Source organism: Vulpes vulpes, chromosome 2 (genome assembly GCF_048418805.1).
Source record: "Vulpes vulpes isolate BD-2025 chromosome 2, VulVul3, whole genome shotgun sequence".
Lineage (NCBI taxonomy): Eukaryota > Metazoa > Chordata > Mammalia > Carnivora > Canidae > Vulpes > Vulpes vulpes.
This window is the reverse complement of record NC_132781.1, coordinates 156,012,264-156,033,721: the sequence shown is the minus strand read 5'-3', so window position 1 is coordinate 156,033,721 and position 21,458 is coordinate 156,012,264. Positions and strand designations below refer to the sequence as shown.

The 21,458-nt window shown below is 39.1% G+C and overlaps 1 protein-coding gene across 4 annotated transcripts in view; it reads left to right on the top strand.

The window, feature by feature from the left end:
* Positions 1-520: 520 nt before the first annotated feature.
* The window catches only part of KDM1A (lysine demethylase 1A), a 61,114-nt gene continuing 40,176 nt past the window's right edge, over positions 521-21,458 (top strand). For 2 of the 4 annotated variants that reach the window (XM_072750820.1, XM_072750818.1), the window contains exons 1-2: positions 521-997; positions 10,520-10,685. In XM_072750820.1, coding sequence (XP_072606921.1) covers positions 644-997; positions 10,520-10,685 — 520 coding nt within the window. In that variant the 5' untranslated portion in view covers positions 521-643. The remainder of the gene's footprint in view (positions 998-10,519; positions 10,686-21,458) is intronic. The other 2 variants (XM_072750821.1, XM_072750819.1) reach the window with 1 other exon arrangement.

Sequence of the window (21,458 nt, the reverse complement as noted above, 5' to 3'; positions counted from 1 at the left end):
ATTTCCCCAGTTCAAGCAGGGCAATTCTGAAACAAGATGATTTACCAGTTAATGGTTCAATGTTTTCCCCTCACTAGACTGTAAGCTCTTTGAAAGCAAAAAAAAAAAAAAAAAAAAAACCAACAACAACCACCAACCAACCAACCAAACAAAAAAGTTCATAATTAAACCCTCGTCACGTCGTAAGCATTAATACATTTTGGTTGAACTGACGCATGAGTACATGAATGAATGAATGCGTGCATGCATGAATGAATGAAACCGTATTTCCGGGCGCTGTCGGCGCGCCTCTGGAGGGGATGGTCGCCCTCGGAGGCGCAGTCTGGCCCAGAAGGCCTAGGGCCGGGAAGGTGCCGAGGCCGACTCCAAAGGCCAAGGCGACGCTCTAGGGGAGTGCGGTGCTCCGTGCGGCGCTGCCGCTCTAGCCGCGAGGACGCCGCTCTATGGCAGCGGGGGAAGGCGGGGCGGTGGGCGTTCCGGGCCTTTTTGTCCGGACGCGGCGGGAGCGCGCTCAGCGCGTGCGTACGCGGCCGCGGTTGGCAGCGAGCTGCCTTCGTGAAGCGAGGTGCGGCGAGGCGGCTCCGGACTCACGGACCGACAGACCGAGCGGCCCCTTCGGCCGTCGGCGGCCAGGCGGCCAGAGATGTTGTCTGGGAAGAAGGCCGCGGCGGCGGCGGCGGCGGCGGCAGCGGCGGCGGCCGCCGGGACGGAGGCCGGCCCCGGGGCCGCGGGCGGCGCGGAGAACGGCTCCGAGGTGGCCGCGCCGCCCGCAGGCCTGTCGGGCCCCGCCGAGGCCGGGCCGGGGGTGGCCGGCGAGCGCACCCCCCGCAAGAAAGAGCCTCCGCGGGCGTCGCCCCCCGGGGGCCTGGCCGAGCCGCCGGGCTCCGCGGGGCCTCAAGCCGGGCCCACCGTCGTGCCTGGATCAGCGACCCCCATGGAAACGGGAATCGCGGAGACTCCGGAGGGGCGACGCACCAGCCGGCGCAAGCGAGCGAAGGTGAGGCGCGCCCCCCCCCCCACACACACACACAGGCGCCCGCCCCCGCCGCCCCGCGCGGGCCGTCCAGGCCGTCAGCCCCCGGCCGCCCCCACCTCCGCGGCCCGGCGTGAGGTGAGGCCGGGGAAGGGCTTCGCCCGCGGTGAATGCCGTCTTTGTGCGGGGACCCGGCCGTCCGGAGGGGCGGCTGAGCCCTTACCGTCTGTACCCCTCTTCTTCTCTGGCCTGGGAAACATGGCTCCCTGCCGTGGGGTCGCGCGGGCGTCGTTGGAGACGGGCACGGCTTGTGCGCCCGCGGGCGCGGCCGGAGGCCCCGGGGCGGTGTTGCGGGCGTCCGAGCTGCACGCGCGTGGGGCTGACGGAAAGGAACATTTTTTGTTGTTGTTATTGTCGTTGCTTTAAGGGCCCGCTCTTTGCCAGTTTTCCTTTTTTTTTTTTTTTTTCCTCCCCCTCCCCTTTTATTCTCTCTCAACGATCTTTTTTGACGTAGGTTTTTCACAGATGAGGAAACTGGCGAAGAGGGGCTTAATATCAATTAGTCAAAGCGCAGGTACGCGGGAAGGGGAAAAAGAAAAAAGAAAAAAAAAAAAAGACTCGTCACGGAGCAGTATCTACCGACGGCGGCTGCTTCGCGTCTCTGGGTGCCCAGATGCCGTGCCCAGGGCGTCACTGACCGGTTGTTTTTTTTGTTTTTTTGTTTTTTTTTTTTTTGCCGAACACGCGATGGGCAGGTGTCGTTAGCCCTGTTTTAGGACATCAGTCAGCTGAGGCGCACGGTTGAAGCAGCTTGCCCAAAGTCCCACAACTTAAGTCCAGTGGTGCAACTGGAATCTAACGCTTCTGTTGTGATGAGGTGTCCTCCGCCTCAGACAAAGGACCACATGGGACACCAACCGTGCAGGGCACTAAGGCAGTCCTCGGGCACAGACTTTGTAGATTTGGGTTTTTTTTGTTTTGTTTTGTTTTTCTGGAGATTTAAGGCTTTTAAAATATTTAAAATCGCGCGATTCGTGTAATTTATGCATATAGTAAGTTTCCTGTCTGTATATGGTTTTTTAAATGGATATGCCAAGTCAGGGTGTATGGAGAACTTCTTGAGATGAGCATCACCCAGACTGAACCCTCAGATTCAACTGCCCACTGGAGAGATCGCTCTCTAAGAATAAAAACCCTGCGCTAAAAGGAGGAAGGGCTTTTGGGGGCTTTAACCAGAGCCTAGGTTAGAAAAGACGCAGGTTGGAGACTCCCAACTCTCCGAAATGAAACAGAGGGCACAAGCCCTCTGCCCGGGTTTTTGTTTTACTGTTTTAATACAATAAAGAATGGCCAGAAACCATGTGATGTTTCTTTTTTTTTTTCTTTTTTTTTTTTTAATTTTTTTTTTTTTTATTTATTTATGATAGTCACAGAGAGAGAAAGAGTGAGAGGCAGAGACATAGGTAGAGGGAGAAGCAGGCTCCATGCACTGGGAGCCTGATGTGGGATTCGATCCCGGGTCTCCAGGATCGCGCCCTGGGCCAAAGGCAGGCGCCAAACCACTGCGCCACCCAGGGATCCCCCATGTGATGTTTCTTAAAAACAGGTTTGTTGGGATAAATCATGTGATAAAATTTACGATTTTTAAGTTGTGCGGTTGAATGGTTTTCAGCACGTATTTACAAGTTTTGCCATCACCACCACAGTCAGTTCTAATTTGGGGACATTTTCACCACTCCCAAAAGACACCTGTACCATTGGCAGTTATTCCCCTTCTCCCCTAGCCCCACCCTTGGCAACCACTAGTTTACTTTCTGTCTGTATGAATTTGCTTTTTCTGGACATTTTATATAAATGGAATCAGAATAGGTGGCCTTTGTGTCTTGCTTTAGTATGTTTTCAAGGTTCATCTATGTTGTAGTATTTCCATTTGGTGATTGACAACTCTGTGGCATAATAATGTCCCATTGTATGGATATACCACATTTGTTGATCCATTTTTTTTTTTTTTTTTAATGTATTCATGAGAGACAGAGAGGCAGAGACACAGGCAAAGGGAGAAGCAGGCTCCCTGTGGGAAGCTTGATGCGGGACTCAATCCCAGGACTCTGAGCCAAAGGCAGATGCTCAACCATTGAGCCACCCAGGCGTCCCTATCCATTCATCATTTGGTGGACATTTGGGTTTCCTCTTATTGGGTGTTAATAATGCTATGAATATTTGTGTACAGTTTTTGTGTGAACATAGGTTTTCAGTTCTCTTGGGTATATACTAGAAGTAGAAATCACTAGGTCATATGGTATCTCAGTGGTTTTTTTGTGTCTTTTTTTTTTTACTTCTTTAAATTCAGTTGATATATAGTGTATCATTGGTGGTAGATGTAGAGTTCAGTAATGCATCAGTTGCATATTAACACCCAAAGCTCATTACATCATGTGTCCCCTTTAATGCCCATCACCTGATTACCCCATTCCCTGCCCTTTTTTTAGGTTTCATTTGAGAGAGCATGAGCGGGTGCGGGGGTGCAGAAGGAGAGGGATAAGCAGACTCCCCGCTGAGCAGGGAGCCTGACACAAGGTAGAAACACATCTCAGGAGCCTGGGATCAAGACCTGAGCCTCAGGCAGATGCTTAACTGACTGAGCCACTCAGGAGCCTTACTGTTTTAAATTTTGCGGAATTGTCAAACATTTTCCCACGTTAGCTACCACATTTTACATTTACATTGGCAATATATAAGGTTTCCAATTTCTCCATATTCTTGTCTTGATACTTTTTATTAGTCATCCTAGTGGATGTGAAATGGTGTCTCATTATGGTTTTGATACGTTTTTCTAATGACTGATGATACGGAACATCTTATGCTTATTGGTCATTTGTTGTATATCTTCTTTGATAAAATGTTCAAGTCCGTGGCTCATTTTTAAATTGGGTTGTCTTTTTATTGTTGAATAGATTTCCTTATATATAGTGATTACAACAAAAGTTTTTTTTTTTTTTTTAAGATTTTATTTATTTATTCATGAGAGACACACAGAGACAGAGACACAGGCAGAGGGAGAAGCAGGCTCCATGCAGGGAGCCCGATGTGGGACTCGATCCTGCGTCTCCAGGATCACACCCTGGGCTGCAGGCGGCGCTAAACTGCTGCGCCACCGGGGCTGCCCAACAAAAGTTTTTTTATTTTAATGTCTGATTTATCTATTTTTCTTTTGTTCCTTTTGCTTCTGATGTTGTATCCAAGAAACCATTGCTTAATCCAATATCACGAAGATTTACTTCTGTGTTTTCTCTTAAGAGTTTTATAGCTTTAGCTCTTGCGTTTGGATCTGTGATCATTTTGGAGTTAATTTTTGTATACGGTATGAAGTAGGAGTTCAACTTCATTCTTTTTCATGTGGATATTCACTTGTCCCAGCACAATTTATTAAAGACTATTCTTTCTCCCTTTGAATGGTTGGTGCCCTTGTTGGTTGGCCAAAAACGTAAAGATTTATTTCTGGATCGTCAATTCTGTCCCATTGATCTATACTTTTGTTCCAAGGCCAGTACCACACTGTCCTGATTACTGTCACTTTGTGTAATAAGTTTTGAAATCAGGAAGTTTGAGTTCTTCAATTTTGCTCTTCTTTTTCTAGATTGTTTTGGATAGTCTGTGACCCTTCTATTTCCGTATGAATTTTAGAATCAGTTTATCGGTTTCTACAAAAAAAGGTAATCCCAATCTGATTGGGATTGCCTTGAATCTGTAGATCAATTTGGGACATACCGTAAGATTTGTCTTTGCAATTATTCTATGTTTATTTTAATTCCTGTTATACTGTTTTTCCATGGTGATTAGGTCTGAAACTCCAAAAAAGAAAAGTAGATTACCTGTTTCTTTGGGGAAGCAACTAGAAAGTAAAGAATTGGGGGAAATTAACCTGTTCCTGGCTAGTCTTGGGAGCCAGAGGAAACAAACCTCAAGGGATAGAATAGCCGTTAAAGGAAGAAAAAGCAAGCTGAGACTAGTATAGAGTGGCCTTGCTTCAAGAGTTCTGAGGTATATGCAGAGGGGTATATCTGTATCTATAGATACAGATTCAATAGGGGACTTGGATACAGATGTTATATATAATTATATAACTAAAACAAGGTTCAGGATATTGGAAGGGGTCCATACAATTGGGAGGTCCCTAAAGCTTAAGCTTCAGAAGAAAATCACCTCTGTATGCTAACATAATAGCAAAATATTTAAAGTTTGGATTTTCTTTTTTTAAAGATCCTATTCATTTATTCATGGGAGACACAGTGAGAGAGAGAGAGAGAGAGAGAGAGAGAGAGAGAGAGGCAGAGGCACAGGCAGAAGGAGAAGCAGGCCCCATGCAAGGAGCCCAACATGGGATTCCATCCCGAGATTCCAGGATCATGCCCCGGGCTGAAGGCAGGCACTGAGCCACTCAGGGATCCCCAAGTTTGGAATTAAGTTGGATTGGGACTTTAGGAACACACCAAACAGCTTCAGGAATGGTGGCCTTCAACTGGGCCTTGAAAAAGCACAGAATTTAGAAAAATATTCTGGAAGAGGAGTTAATTTTTCTCCCTATGATTCCTTTTCCTCAGGAAAATAAAACCTGTCTTGTAAGATTTTTAGGTTTAGATACAATGTAAAAAAACACTTATTGCAATGTCTGGCTTAGAATAAAGTGCCCAGTAATTAAGTAGGACCAGTGGAGGAAAGAAATGAAACGTGCTTGATAGATTATGCAGGGTGTTTTGAGAAGCTGCAGGGAGTCCGGAGTGGACAATTGAACATTGGGAACAATTGGCAGATGAATTTAATTGGAAATGACGTTTTTTCTAGGAGCAAGATAAATTGCAAGGATCAGTAGTATTTGGGTTGTAGAGTCCTGTCCGGATTATAGAGAGCCAAACACTAGATCTGTACTATTCAGTATGGTAGTCACTAAGCCCGTGTTACTAGTATGACTGAGTAAACTGATTTTTTACATTAAAAAAAAAATTTAAGACTTTTATTTACTTATTCATGAGAGACAGAGAGTGGCAGAGACATAGGCAGAGGGAGAAGTAGGCTCCCTGCCGGGAGCCTGATGTGGGACTCTATCGCAGGACTCCCTGGGATCATCACCTGAGCCAAAGGCAGACGCTCAACCACTGAGCCACCCAGGTGCCCCTGCTTTTAAATTTAAATAGCCAGGTGTGGCTACTGCTGCCATATTGGTAGCACAAATGCAAAACATTGCCATTATTACAGAAAATGGCATCAGACAGTACTGCACTAGACTATGAAGTACAGGCCTTAAGTGCTAGGAAGGAAAGATATATTTGGAAGGTTAGAGTAGTTAGGAAATTTGCAGAGGAGGTGAGCCTTGAATTTCAGGTATTGGAATAATAGAAAAAAATGGTGGGAATCGTTTTTAGGGAGTTTAGGGATCCCTAGAACATTGAGGACTTTTTGACTAGTGTGTTAGAAAATGGCTAAAGGTAAGTCTGACTCATTAGAGCCAGAAAGTTTATATGCTGGTTTGAAAAATTTGGCATTCTCCTTTAAACTGTCTGAAAACATCACATATTTGGAAAATCAGTCTGGCAGTTGTGCCCTAGGTGAATTAAAAGGAAGAAAGCTTAAAACAAAAAAACTGGAGCTTTAAGGTGATTGGAAAGTGATTCAATCATTGTAGCAAGGGTGAGGAAGAGAAGGGAGAGACTAGAGGTGTAAATTTCAGAGTCATCTGTGTAAAGGTAAGAATAATTACCCTACTGATTTATAGCTGCCTATTGGACATTTTTGGTTGTAATAGTTGTAGAACCTTCAAAGTCTTTGAGGATTTTACTTAGAGGTGAGAGGTTCTCACTACTTTGTGTTCAGAGTATCCATTCCTTTTCTCAGGATAGTTTTTTATTATTTTATTTTTTAGAGTTTTTGTATACTTTCAGATGGTTTAACTTTTTATTTAGTAGAGAAACTATTTTTTTACAAAATAAAACTATGCAAAAATCTCAAAGTAGTATTTGCCTGTACTGCTTGCAATTATCTTCTGTTGTGTCACTTTTCCCAATGCTGATTTTTGTTAAATGTGTTTGCCCATTAAGTTTTAGTAGAGAAACTAATTTATTTAGTTTATTATGCAATTTCTTCTGCAATCTGTTCAACCAAGTGTCCTGAGATGACAAGACAAGCTAAAAAAACAACCATCTGCACTACTTATCAATAGCTGGATCTAATCAAGCATTGGGTCTTCACAATACTTAGATGGAAACTATTTAGAGAGAAACTATTTTTTTACAAAATAAAACTATGCAAAAATCTCAAAATAAAGTAGTATTTGCCTGTTTTTGTTTTTCAAGATTTTTATTTATTTATTTGTTATGAGAGACACAGAGAGAGAGGCAGAGAGACACAGGCAGATGGAGAAGCAGGCTCCATGCAGGGAGCCCGATGTGGGACTCGACCCTTGGTCTCCAGGATCAGGCCCTGGGCTGAAGGCGGCGCTAAACCGCTGAGCCACCCAGGCTGCCCGTATTTGCCTGTTTTATATTAAATTTAAACTTAAAATCTTTATTTTATTTTTAAGATTTTATTTATTTATTTGAGAGAGTGAGCGGGCACAAGTAGGGGCAGGGGCAGAGGGAGAGGGAAAGCAGGCTCCCCACTGAGCAGGCAGCCTGATGCCTGGGATGCCTGTGGGCTGATCCCTGGATTGCAGGATCAGGATCTGAGCCAAAGGCAGATCATCAACCGACTGAGCCACCCAGGCACCCCATAACCTTTATTTTAGTTGTCAGTCTTTGAGAAAATGAGGCTTTTTTAAATAGAGCCACATTTGAGAATGGAGATTAAGCTTAATAGTCTTATTTCAATCTCAGAATCCAATTTTATTTGTTTTATGAAGTATTGTGAAGACCCAATGCTTGATTAGATCCAGCTATTGATAAGTAGTGCAGATGGTTGTTTTTTTAGCTTGTCTTGTCATCTCAGGACACTTGGTTGAACAGATTGCAGAAGAAATTGCATTCTTAGGTGTAACCCATATTTAGTATCCAAGCAGTACAAGTTCATGTGTTGTTGGTCTCCAAAGGATTATTGTTTGGTTTAACACATATAAATATACATTTAAATGAAATTCTGAAGAACCTTAGGATTCTGTGAAACACAGATTTTTTTTTTCTGGTTATCGATGTTTTTTAACTATTTAGATATTTTTGCTCCTACTTCTAGGTATCTTTCTAATCTCTTTTTTTCCCTTGAAAACCAAGAACTCTATTCCTTCTTAGTAGCTACTACATCAAAAGACTGGATTAAACGATGTTTAAAAGATTGGTTTTGCTTCAAAACTTCTCAGTAATTTTAATGTGCATTGTGATTGTCCTAGAAGGAGCCTGCAAAAAATGTAGTGTTTCCAAGACTTGATCATGGATTCCTTTTGCCTTCAAAGGGTATTGGTCTTGTGGAACATCCTTTGGAAAGAACTGACCTACTGCAATAGAAAGGATCTTACATTATTGTTTCAGAATTTGCACATAACCCAGTTCCATGGTAGGCACTTAAGTGATTATTGATTTAAATGGATGAGATTGATGAACAGGATTAAAGGGCTGAATCTTTGGGTAGGGAGGGGTCAAGCACTGTTGAGAGCCAAAAGAAGAAAGGAAACTGCATACTCTAAACATTTATTATATTTTCTGGCCCCTGTGTCCAGCTCTTTGAAACTTTTCCCTCCTTGCTGCTTTTTTGCCCATTGTCCTGAGGTCTGTTCCTACGGTTTATCTCAGTCAAATAGGGCAAAGTTTAGTATCTAGATTTCTGGAAGTTTTATTGTAAAGTCCCTCTATGAGATGATTTACCTGATAAGCACCATTAGTTTGCAACTAGAATTTCAGTTTATTAAGGGCAGGGAGACTCTCATTCATAATTGTTTTCTTCATTGTGACCATGTAATCAGTGTTCCGTATTTGATAGATGAATACTATCATTCATTTGTTAAATAAGAATTTGAGAGCGTGGGTCAGAACTGTTTAATTTATCTTTAATTTTTGTTTCCATTTTCTGACAATCTTTTTTACCTGTGTTCATGTCATTTAAAAAAAATAAAGGCCAAATATAAAAGCAGCCAGCCAAATGGAGCTATTTCCAAGACATTTCAAAAATTAAGGTAGATTACATTTGCTGTAATCCACAGGACTATTAATTCCAGAAACCTAACAAATTAGGTGTGTTACATATGGAAACCATGTTGTCTTTGCTCTGTCTCCATATCTAACAAATTTTTATTTCATACATTTTATCTTTTCATTGACTCTAAAGTAGAGAGCTGTTGTTGCTATGGCTTCCTGGAATTTTTTTTTAGGGTGGGAACCACAGTGATAGTTTGCTAGTATGCTAAGGTTGGTGACTATTTGTAATACTGTATTACACATTTTGGCAAACAGGTCCACATTAATTTTCCCTATAAGTTGCTTTACACCCAGTAGGACATTCACCAAGATTGCTTCCTCTATAATCTTATTACCTGATTCTCTCCTTTATAACCAGAGTGTGAATTATTAGTAAGTAAGGCCTGTAGTCTCCATTTCTGTTTCAAGTAATTTGTTGTATTAAGGATTCTTTGCTTTCATCATTCAACTGTCTTAGGTTATTGGTTATTTTTTAAGCAAATGTACTTTCTCATAGTTTCAGTGTGAATGCTGCCATTTGCAGTTTTTATTACCTGCCATTGCTCCCCATTTGGTTTCTGGGATTTTGTTGTTTTTTCGATGGAATAGTAGAAGTACAGGCTTGGTATTAGACAGACTTGTTTTTCTAGTCGACTATATTTTTATCTCAGGGTTATTTTATTTTATTTTATTTTTTAAGGATTTTATTTATTTATTCATGAGAGACAGAGAGGCAGAGACACAGGCAGAGGGAGAAGCAGGCTCCATGCAGGGAGCCCAATGTGGGACCCGATCCCGGGTCTCCAGGATCACACCCCAGGCCGAAGGTGGCACCAAACGGCTGAGCAGCCTGGGCGCCCCTCTCGGGGTTATTTTAGTCTTTGTTGAAACTTTCGGTGTGTAAACATGATGTATACATACATATGAATACATATGCATATACAAACCTACATATATACACATGTGTGTATTTTAAAAGAGTTCCTAGGAGTTATAGAGAGCCTCAGATTCATTGATCTAGATGTCGGTACTGTGATGTAAAATTGATAGATTGGGCTAAAGCTGAACTGATTCCAGACTGTTACATGACGGATTTTAGGGTTTTTTCGTTCTGTTTTTTAAGTTTGTTTAAGTAATCTCTATATCCAACATGGGCCACACTTGAACTCATGATCCTGAGATCAGGAGTCATATGCTCTTTGAGCCAGCCAGATGCCCCAAGATTTTGTCTTTAATAGCTGCCTTTTATGAATGAGCTTGTTCCTTGTTATTTGCTTATATCCCTTACAATTTGAAGCTTAAAGGTAGTTCACATTCACTGATGGTTCCAAATTGAGTCCCTGGTTTTAGATGTTCACTGTATTTAGCTTTCCCTGGTATAATCTCCATATAGGTAGAGTACAGAGAGATGGATGAAAGCTTGGCCAACCTCTCAGAAGATGAGTATTACTCAGAAGAAGAGAGAAATGCTAAAGCAGAGAAAGAAAAGAAGCTTCCCCCACCACCCCCTCAAGCCCCACCTGAGGAAGAAAATGAAAGCGAGCCTGAAGAACCATCTGGTGAGTTATAGTAATCAACCAATTTTACTTTATCTTGGAAATAATAAATGGATTAATTCCTATTCCACAGTGTTATTTATGTCTTCATCTTTGGTTTATACTCTGATATTGGTCGTATGTCTGTAGTGTATATATATGTATACATATACACACACGCATACATGCATCCATATTACGGTGGTACTGATATTTTGTGTGTGTCTGTACGGATATAGAAGGAAAGTAAAAGATGGTAATGGAAGGATAGTAGCCTTCTAAGGCACTTGGAAAGTTAGAGAAATAATTAAAACATACAGAAAGCCAAATCTAAAAACCAAACCCCTCAGGTTTATCTCTGATTCAGAATTTGTAGATAGAATGGTTCAGAAATTATTCTGGTTAAATTATGCATTTACCACATAGATAATTTCTGATAAAACCATCAGAGTGAGGATCAGTTTTGAGAACAATTTCGTAGTGAACAAATGGAAGATTACGAGGTCAAAAAGAAAAGGTTTAATGCCTGTTATTGTTTAATATTGAGTCCTCCAATCAAAGGAATGGTAGGAGAAAAGGCTATGAAGAAATTCTAAACTTACACAGTCTTCCTATGGCAGTGGAAAGATTGGAGACTATATAGTCTTGATTTCAGAGCTTCAGACATCTTTGAAGAATTCTCACTAATACTCCCTCAGACTAAGTCCTGTTGAGATACCCAGCCTAGGAGTACCCTTCTCCTTTGAAGAGATCAAACAAAAGTAGAATGTTAATTAATTTTGCATATCATCTGTTCTTGATGGTATTTCATGAACTCTTCTCAACTTTGAATTTCTACTAAGTTCTTCTCTTTAAAATACTTTTTATATTTCTCATAGCTCCAGGTCCACTTACCTCTGTAATTCTTTTAGTCCTGCATCTTTTAAAAACAAAATTTTTGTTTCAGATCCCATCTGTTAATATCTTGCATGACTTTCATAGGTACCCAGATACTGACATATTTAATTTGAGAGGTTTATTTTTTGTTTCAGTCTTTTGGGTGGTGGTGTTGGGGGGGAGGTTGGGGGGAGTTCTCCCCTGTGATGTTATATAAATCACTAGATGTTTGTTTTTTAAAGATTATTACTGATGTATTACTTGAGAGAATTACAGGTCAGGTGTTAATTTAAATTTAGATTTAGAACTTAACAAAGAGATTAATTCTGGCTAGAGATTCTGGCCAAAACTCTCAAAAATTAAAATTTATAATTTCAGTAATTATAATAAAGTTTAATAAAAACACAGTTTGAGAACATCTTAAAAGGATTAGATTCTGGGTTCAATTTATCTCAGGAATATGGGGTTTTCTAAGGATGGTTTTCTCTCTCAGTAGAGATACCAGAAGTATGTTTAAAAATTTATTAAAATGACTTCTTGGGCAGTTATTGGCAGTGATCTATTATTACCTCTGGGACTAATGTCCCTGAGACAAATGTTGCCTTCTCCATACCTTAAAACGCCCCATCTCTTTTTATGGACACATTTTTTTCTTTCTAGTCTTTTACATTTAGCTGTCATCCCTTTCTGTCCTTCCCTCCAACTTCTCCCTTGATTCTATATTCCTTTTCATCTGTATTCTTCTGTGATTCTTGCCTTTCTTTTCTTCTGCCTTTGTTGTAGGCTTGCTAATGAGGTACATGGGGATAAATCTTGATATCCGTCATAATTCAAGAGGCTGTTGATTTCTTGTTTCAAGGGCTCTGAGTATTCTTCAGTAGGTGATCTGATAGTTTAGATGCTGCTTCACCTTCTTTTTGTGTGTGTAGTTGTGTTTCTGGTAGACAGCTGTCTGAAGTTGGTACCAAGTTGATACACATTTTCTTTGTCCTCTGAACATTTTAAACCTGGTACTGGTATTTTCTTTTTCATGAAAGAGATTTTTTTGTTTGTTTTTCCATTAATGTCAGACATTGTTGCCCCAAGAAGTAAGTGTCTTAACAAAGACATGTAGGATTTGGGGAACTGTCTTTATGCTATTATGTTGTAGTTAAATTTTTATCCAGTGGTTTAAATGAGTTATCTTAGTATTTGGGGGGATAGTTTAGACTATCTTCAATGCTCAGAGATGTGTTGAAAGCAGCCAAAACTTGCAATATATTATTTGTGATTATGTAAATAAAGTTATTTTTCCTTTAAAACAACTTGAAAATTAAAAAAAGTTTTCCAGCGTGAATTGGGGAAGTATTTGCCCCAGGAAAGTAGTGGCAACACACTGACCTGTGTAATTTAGAAATAGATTGGGCCCTAATACTGAATCATAAAATATTGTCAAGTGAGTTTGTTTGAAAACTGTCCAGGGTTTCCAAATCTCTTGTCTTACCAGAACCAGCTCTTTTGAGTTTTTATTAAAAAATTGAATAGAATCATTGTCATATAGGTATCTTAAAATCTTTGAGAGATGTGGGACTTGTTCTTTGCCAAATCTTTATCTTAATCGTTTTAGGTAATAACAAGAGGTTAACTTACTCTCCTAAAATATGTAAGTAAAGTTTGAATATATTTCATTTTTACCATCCTTTAAGTTTGTTTAGAAAATTTTGCTTGGCTTTCCACCATGTTATTCTTAAGAATATTTTGTTAGCACAAGGTATTCTGAAGTCTGTTGGGTCAGATGGTGTTACTGGAGAAGATTCCTCTAGGAGAATTCTGGGAGGAGGCCAGAAAAGAAGGTTGGAGTCTTTGTTACTAGGCTAAGGAATTTGAATTCCTTGTCCTTTAAACACTGGGAGGAATTGCCAGGGTAGCATTGAGGTATTTTGAGTGAGAGGCATTTTACCAAAATATATTTTTGTAAAGATCAATTTGATATGCTCTATAAGAGTGAAGTAAAGGAGTAAAAGAGACTGGCTTGGAGAGATGATTTAGGTTGTTTTGATAATCGAGTTTAGTGAATTTTGGTCATTGGAAAACTATTCTCAATATTAAAGTTGAATTTTTATGGTAACCAGATGTTTGGATTTTTTGTTTGGATTTATGTAATTGGGAAGAAGTTCTGTGTGGCTTAATTATTTTTCGATTTGTCTGCTTTTGATAACTGAATGTAGCTTGTCCTGTAGTAATCACATGAGTAAATAATGTATTTTTCATACTAAATATTGCTGCTTATCTTTAAAATTAAAATGATTTGTTTTCCTAAATGTTTTTGTGTATTTTACATTTACTGTGCACTTCTGAATGTATTTAACAAATGATGGGTTTATTTGGTTTTCTAGTGCCTCTTCTAACAAGATAAAAGTGTTTTTTAAAGTCATGCCAACTGAACCTTGAAAAGTCTTTGGAATTGAGTGGTTATTAGTGAGTGGTATCACATAATAGTGGAGCATCTGTAAAATAGAGTAAAAATTCTCAGTTGGATTTTACTGGTTTAGAATAACAGCCCTGTTAAATAACCTTCTGTTAGAGAGTTGCTTTTTTTTCCCTTTCTTGGTTCAGTTGTTAACTTTTTATGCCTTTGATTATTCCTCAAAGAGGTTTTATACTATATTAGCTGATTTGCTAGTGCTTAGCTTTTTATTTTCATACAAAAACATTATTTTTTCTCCCTCCACTGCCTTACAACAGTTGAAAATTTTCAGAAAAATCTTACTAGTAGTTTCTGAATTTAAATTTTGTGTTGGTAGCTGTTTAGGAACTTGGGTTTAGGCAAGCTGTTTAGGAACTTTGGGGTTAGAAGTAGCTTAGTTGTGTAAGCTTAAGACTAAAAAACTTGCTTTAAAATAGTAAAATGAAATGTGAAATGGGCTATTAGGATGCCTTTCTTAAGATTTCTTCAGGTTAATGAATTTCTCAATAGAGATATCAGAAGTATGTTTAAAAATGCATATGTATGTGTGTATATATATATACATATATATATATATATATATGTACGTGCATGTGTCTACCATTTTTCCAGCCTCAGTGACGTGCTGTTACACTAATGAAGCTCTTCAAATCATTGGGTAATTTTGTTAGATATGATGAGTTGATTGATGACAGTTCTGCATTATCTGTTTTATTGAATGCCTATAGGAAGAATCACTTCGTCTCCCTGTTTATATTTTTTTAAGAGCATGTAAAAACTTATAAGAATGTAGACAAGGAAACCTACTTGCTCTCTGTTGTGCATGGTAATTTTGGGGGTGTGTGTGTGTGGTATGTGTGTTTGAAAGAGATACAAGCTGTTGAACAGATTACAGTAGTGTTGTGAAAGATTGGCATGACAAAAAGTTTTTAATAATTTGGGGGGCACTGTTCATGTAATAGTCATACTGTAGGTTGAAAGAATAAAAAATCACATGAAAGGAGATGCAACATGAATTAGTAAAAGTTACTAAATTCTAGAAAATAACAAAATATGTGTATATAGGAAGAAGAACTTAGTTTAAAATGCAATGAAATTTGATCACAAATACTGTTATAATGAAAATATTTATGACAAAAGATTGATGACTTAATATTTTATGAATTGCTTATTCAGTACGGCAAAAATCTAAAAGGCAGGATCTTTTGGACTGCCCTTTAGAACTTAGTATACTAGAATTTGACCAGAGAAGAGTTTAAGATGAGTTTCCTTATATTAAAAGAAAAAAGAATCAGTGGTCCTAATACTTGTATAATGGGCTTTATATTTTTTTAGTTCCTTGTTCTTTAGGGTCCTGTGTGAGACAGTCATACTGATTGTGGTCAGTAAAAGTCCTAGGTTTAGCAGCATGGATAGTTATGGTCAGAGTTCAGTGAATAATTTTGTTTACTGTGCCATAACTATTTTCAAGTAGCTTATCCCAGGCTCTTCTCTCTGATTTCTTTTGCTTGCCTTCAAGAACAATCATATAACAGGTGTAGCTTTTAGATTTCATGAGAATGGACTCAGATTACCTCCACTGGGAGGATTATAGAATTTTCTATTACACCCTGCATGCCCAGCAGGAGGCCCTCTTTTGTAGATTTACTAGAGGTTGCTGGGAAATTCATTCCTAACAGAGTTGTTTATGTTGCCATTTTGGCCTATTATCAAATAAGTGCCTGAAGTCATTTGAGTTCTCATTGAATGAAGTATGATGTGTAACATTTAGAATGCAGACCTAGAATTAGTTTTCTTGCCCCCCCCTCTTTTTTGTATAGCATCATTTAGTATTCTGATTTGCCACTGTGCCCCAGAATAATTTCCTGGAGGGCTAAGGATAAAAAAGTCACAGGCTGGAAAGGTAATCTAGGTTAATTCACAATTTTTGTATTTTGAGTGGTAACTAAAAATGGGCCAAGATATGTATCACTATACAGTACATGGTCCCCGCACTCATAATTTATGGCGTAGTATGAGATATAAATGTGTACATAAATCCAATAGAAGGTGAAATAACTCTTAGATAACACATTTTAGAATAAAAATTTGGAGAGAGAGGCAGGAAGAGTAGGAGGGAAGTAGATCTTTTTTTTTCTTTTAAAGATTTTATTTATTCATGAGGGACACAGAGAGAGAGAGGGAGAGAGAGAGGGAGGGAGGCACAGACACAGGCAGAGAGAGACACAGGCTCCCATGCAGGGAGCCTGACGTGGGACTTGCTCCTGGGTCTCCAGGATCACACCCTGGGCTGAAGGTGGCACTAAACCGCTGAGCCACCCGGGCTTCCCGGAAGTAGATCTTAAATCCTTGGTTTACTGGAAGGATTTTTAAAAAGGTAGTATGGAAGAAATTTTTTTAAATTTAATTTATTTTATTTATTCATGAGAGACACAGAGAGAGAGAGAGGCAGAGACATAGGCAGAGGGAGAAGTAGGCTCCCTGTGGGGAACCTGAGGCAGGGCTTGATCCCAGGACCCCAGGATCACAACCTGAGCCAAAGGCAGATGCTCAACCACTGAGCCACCCAGGTTCCCCCCCCCCCCCTTTCTTTTAAGATTTTATTTTTAAGCAATATGTATACCCAACGTGGGGCTTGAACTCATAGCTTTGAGTCACAAGCCGCACCGACTGAGTTTCAAGTCACATGCCCCAACCGACTGAGCCACGTACTGGGAAGGGAATTTTTTTTTAAAAATGAAATAGAGACATCTATCCTTTTCTTTTCTTTTCTTTTCTTTTCTTTTCTTTTCTTTTCTTTTCTTTTCTTTTCTTTCTTTCCCTTCCCTTCCCTTACTCTTCTTTCTTTCTTTCTTTCTTTCTTTCTTTCTTTCTTTCTTTCTTCCTTCCTTCCTTCCTTCCTTCCTTCCTTCCTTCCTTCCTTCCTTCCTTTCTTTCTTTCTTTCTTTCTCTTTCTTTCTTTCTTTCTTTCTTTCTTCTTTCTTTTCTTGATTTTATTTACTTATTCGTAGAGAGAGAGAGGGAGAGGCAGAGACACAGGCAGAGGCAGAGGGAGAAGCAGGCTCCATGCAGGGAGCCAGATGTAGGACTGGATTCCAGGTGTCTAGGATTACGCCCTGGGCTGAAGGTGATGCTAAACCGCTGAACCACCCAGGCTGCCCTAGAGACATTTTTTATACAAAGTAACATTGCCCCAAATTTGGCAGTTCTTCATGGACTTTATTCCACACATTACTTCTAAAATTACAATGCTTTGTTCCAGATGTGTTGCTGGATTCTGCGGGTTCGGAGCTGAAGACTAGGTCTTACTGCAGAGGATTCATAGTCCACTTTAGGGTTACAGATTTAATAATTGTCTATAGTGAAGAAACAGTACAATAAAAGTATATTAGAGAATCCCAAGTTGTTTTTAAATGTTTTTCCCAAAATTGGGTTTTGGAGGTTTTACATTAAAACATGAAGGAATTAAATTAGGCTTTTTTGAAAGCAGTAATATCCTTGATTTTTAACTGTTTACTGCTTTGGGCTGATAACCATTGAATCAGATGCTACCAGTTTCATGTTCGGTCTTTGACAGATTGAGCTGCTTTTGATGATTCCATTTCACTGATTGTTTTGTTTTTTATTAAGACAAAGTGGTAATTTGGTTAGTGGAGCAACTTTATTTGTATAGTTTCCTTGAATTCTTTTTGCTACCATCCTTTATTTGGTGTGGTCTTGGTATAATAGAAGAACAGGATACTTGGGCTATGAGGATTTTCTCATCTGCAGAATGGGGCTTGGTATGGGATCAAATGAGAAAATAGGAATTCCACCTTGATGTACAAACATCTTATATGTATTAAACACAGAGTTGATCTAGCAATAGGGTGGATTGACTTTTGGAAAGTAGGAAGTATTTGTGGTAGCCCATTTTTAGTAGCATGTCATTTGCAAAATCATTTAAGTTTTTGTGCATTAAATCATAGGAATGGCAAATGTTGGTACTTTTTTAATGTTAGATTCTCTCTTCTAGAATAACCTAATCAAAATCTGTGTATCAACTATTGAGATATAACAAATGTTAACATTTTGCAGTATTTGCTGATCACACAGGTCTTAAACATTTGAAGATAGAGTTGTGTTTTTGTTTTTGTTATCTTTTTGCATCTTCTGATATGTGAAGATAGAAGATCATATATGATTAATTAATGCCTAAGAGGCTGTATCTTCCTTCCTTATACTCACATCATACTGAGGATGGGAAGAGCCTCTAATCATGGTCTGAGAAGATGTAGATGGCCAGCATTCTGAGAAACTCGCTTGAGCAGAAAAAAGGGATTCTCTTATTGAAATTCTCTCCTGGTTATCAGTTGTGAAAAGTTATTATGGTTCTTTTTAATAGGTTCAGGGTAATGTTCAGTATTGGCCTTTTTAGAAACAGGTGAGGGGGGCCTGGCTGGCTTGGTCAGAAGAGCATGAGACTTGTTTTCTCTGTGAATTCGAGCCCATGTTGGGTGTGGAGATTACATACATAAATGCATACATATGTAAACTAACTTTAAAAAAACAGGTGAATAAACTGGAAAAGTAAGCTTTATACTAACTACTCAAGCTTGGTAGCTTTAAGCTTGGTAGTTGAGCAACATGACAACATATAAATTGTAGACTTTCTCCTGAACATTTTGAAGAGTGAACTACAAACCAAGATTTTACAACAAAATAGGTGTGGAAAATCTCTACTATGGAATGTGGAAGGAAATAGCATGTTAAAAAGTTAATTCTTTCCTTTGGCTTCTAAAAGCTTTGTTTTCTTCTTTAGTTTATAGGGCTTTTACTTTGTATAGGATTTCTGTTACTGAGTTTCTCACTTCTGCCCCAGTGTTGTCTTCAGGTGCAAATCAGCAGTGCTCCTGCTCCTCCAGTCAAAGTGAGGAAATTCTAGGTAGGCTCCTACATTAGGCAGCACCATTTTCCTACATTCTAGACCTTATTGACACTGTAAACTAGGGTTGGAATTCTAATTGGAATCCACAGATTTCATTCTGGATAATTTTGTTGAAAAGAATTGGTCAGGTTAGCCTGTGTTTAAATGGCTCTAATGTGCTTCAGAGGAATGCCTGAGGCTTTCCTTCAGGCTAGTTTTATCTGTCTCTATGATCCAAATTTACTTCCCTTTGCATTTTGAACTGTTGTAGATCATTTTTTATTCTGTCCAGAATCATAGTCAAAAAGTTAGGAAAGAGATACATCAAGAGCAGTATACTTGAGGATGTTAAAGCTATCTATCACTATAGAGAGGACTGGAAGGCAGCACAAAGTGGTGATAGTCCTCATAACTCACTACCTTTCAGTTATTTAAACTTTTTTGGTCATTTGTTTATGGTGACCAATTCCTCATTGAAACTGTGACTTTCTTTATGAGATTAGTCCTACATTTACAACTGCTTCAAACTCTCTGAGCCTATTATTACCTCCATGTTATTTTAAAGTTTTGGCCCCATTCTAACTTTGAAGTTCTGGCCCTTTTTTTTTCTTTTTTTAAAAAATTTATTTTGTGGGGTGGTGGGTTGCAGAGGGAGGAATAAAATCCTGAAGCTGATTTCATACTGAGCACTGATCCTGACACTTGGCTCTATCCCAGAACCCTGAGATCATGACCTGAGCCAAAATCAAGAGTCAGCTACTTAACTGACTCTACCACCCACGTGACCCTGGAATTCTAGTCCTTAATTACTTTAAAGAATAAGTAAGTAAAGAGCATTTCCATTTAATATAATTCACATAAATTTTTCCCAAATTTCCCATTGTGTCCATTGCATTACCATTTCTGAACTTAAAACCTGGGAGTCAATCCTGAACATCCCTTAGCCCTTTGATCAAGTGTTTTAAAGTCATGTATCTTCTATGCACAGCTTCTTTGACTTGTTATGCCTTATCCATTTTCATTGTTACCTTTTTATTCTAGTGAATTTTACTTCATATCTAAATTATTTAAGCAATCTTTCATTTGGATCTCCTTTATCTAGATCACCTTCTCCCTTTGATCTGTCTGGTACAAAGTGGCCAGATTAGATTAATTAAAATATCACTTGTTTTGCTGCTTTTCTGTGACAGATCATACAGTTCTACCCCCATAACTATTAAGATCGAGTTTAGGTTTTGACACTGAAAGAGGCCCATTTTACCTATCCTGCTCTCCCACATCTGCAAGTACTCTGTGGTTCTCCATACATACCAGCTCTGTGCTTTTCTTGCTTTTATAAGTGTTCTGGACCATGCTGGTGGTTTGACCTGCCAAATCTCCGGATTTGTTCAGAAAACCTTCCCTGATTCCTTAAGTCTGTGTTAGCTTCTTTTTTCCCTTAAAAAAAGAGGGGGGGGGGAGTTTCTTTGTGGATATTTTTCATCTTTTCCCCAATTAGATGGTAAGCCCTTTGAAAATAGGTACTTAGCGTGTTCAACTTTCTACTCGTGCTTGACAATTTTGGAATAGGTATTCAGTAAACATTTTATTAGTGAGATTATTTAAAATATAAACTAAACTGAGGTGTTAATAGAGTGGAAACTCGTGTGTTCAAAGATGATTTAAACTTTTAAGGTTTTTTTTTTTTTCCTCTGCTAATTTGTCAGATTTGCTTGAACCCAATAGCTTGGCAGTCGCTTTCATTCTATAGATTTGGTAAAATTTTTATTACATTTTGTAAAGTTGATTTTTTATTTAAAAATCATTGCTTCTCAGAAGATTTAGAAGCTTCTCAAATTGTCTACAAAGTTACTAATTTGAATGTGATTTCAGCAAATTAAAGTCAAAATGTGAATCAGCTGTTCAGTATGTTCCTGGAACAACACATCAGTGATCCTGCCTTCCATGCTTGTCAGATAAAAATATTTGAAAGACATCATAGATTTCCTTTTAAGATGTTGGAAGAGTGATCTCTTGAGAATTTGAATCAAGATGAGAAATCATCCTGTAGTGACTGAAACTAAAATACTTCACTGTTCTTCAATAATAACCTAACAGGTCTGTGAAAGGTTTGTTAGAAGGCAACTGAAAGACTGCTATGTAAGATAAACCAAAGATTTTATTTTTGACTTGTAGAAGAGATGTGCAAATACAGGTACTAAGGATCTCTGCTTCAGACTTGAGGATTGTGTGTGTGTGTGTGTGTGTGTGTGTGTGTGTGGTGGGAATGAAAACAGAAAGAAGTCTCCTGCGCAGTGCAGTGGTACAAAAATCAAGGTGATATGAAAAAGTTGCTTTTGTATATTTTCGTTTTCCATTTTGAATTTGAGCTCATGGAGGATAACAACTGTACTTGACTGCTGTTCCATGTCTTTGTGCCACTGTCAGAAACAGAGTCCTAGGCCAGAAGAATTCAACAAATAAGTGAATATGGCATTTTATATGTTCTAATCAGAGGTACTCCTGGATAGAAAATTAGCTGTAAACATTTATATGTGTGTTGTTTTTAAGAAAGTGGTGAAAGAATTGC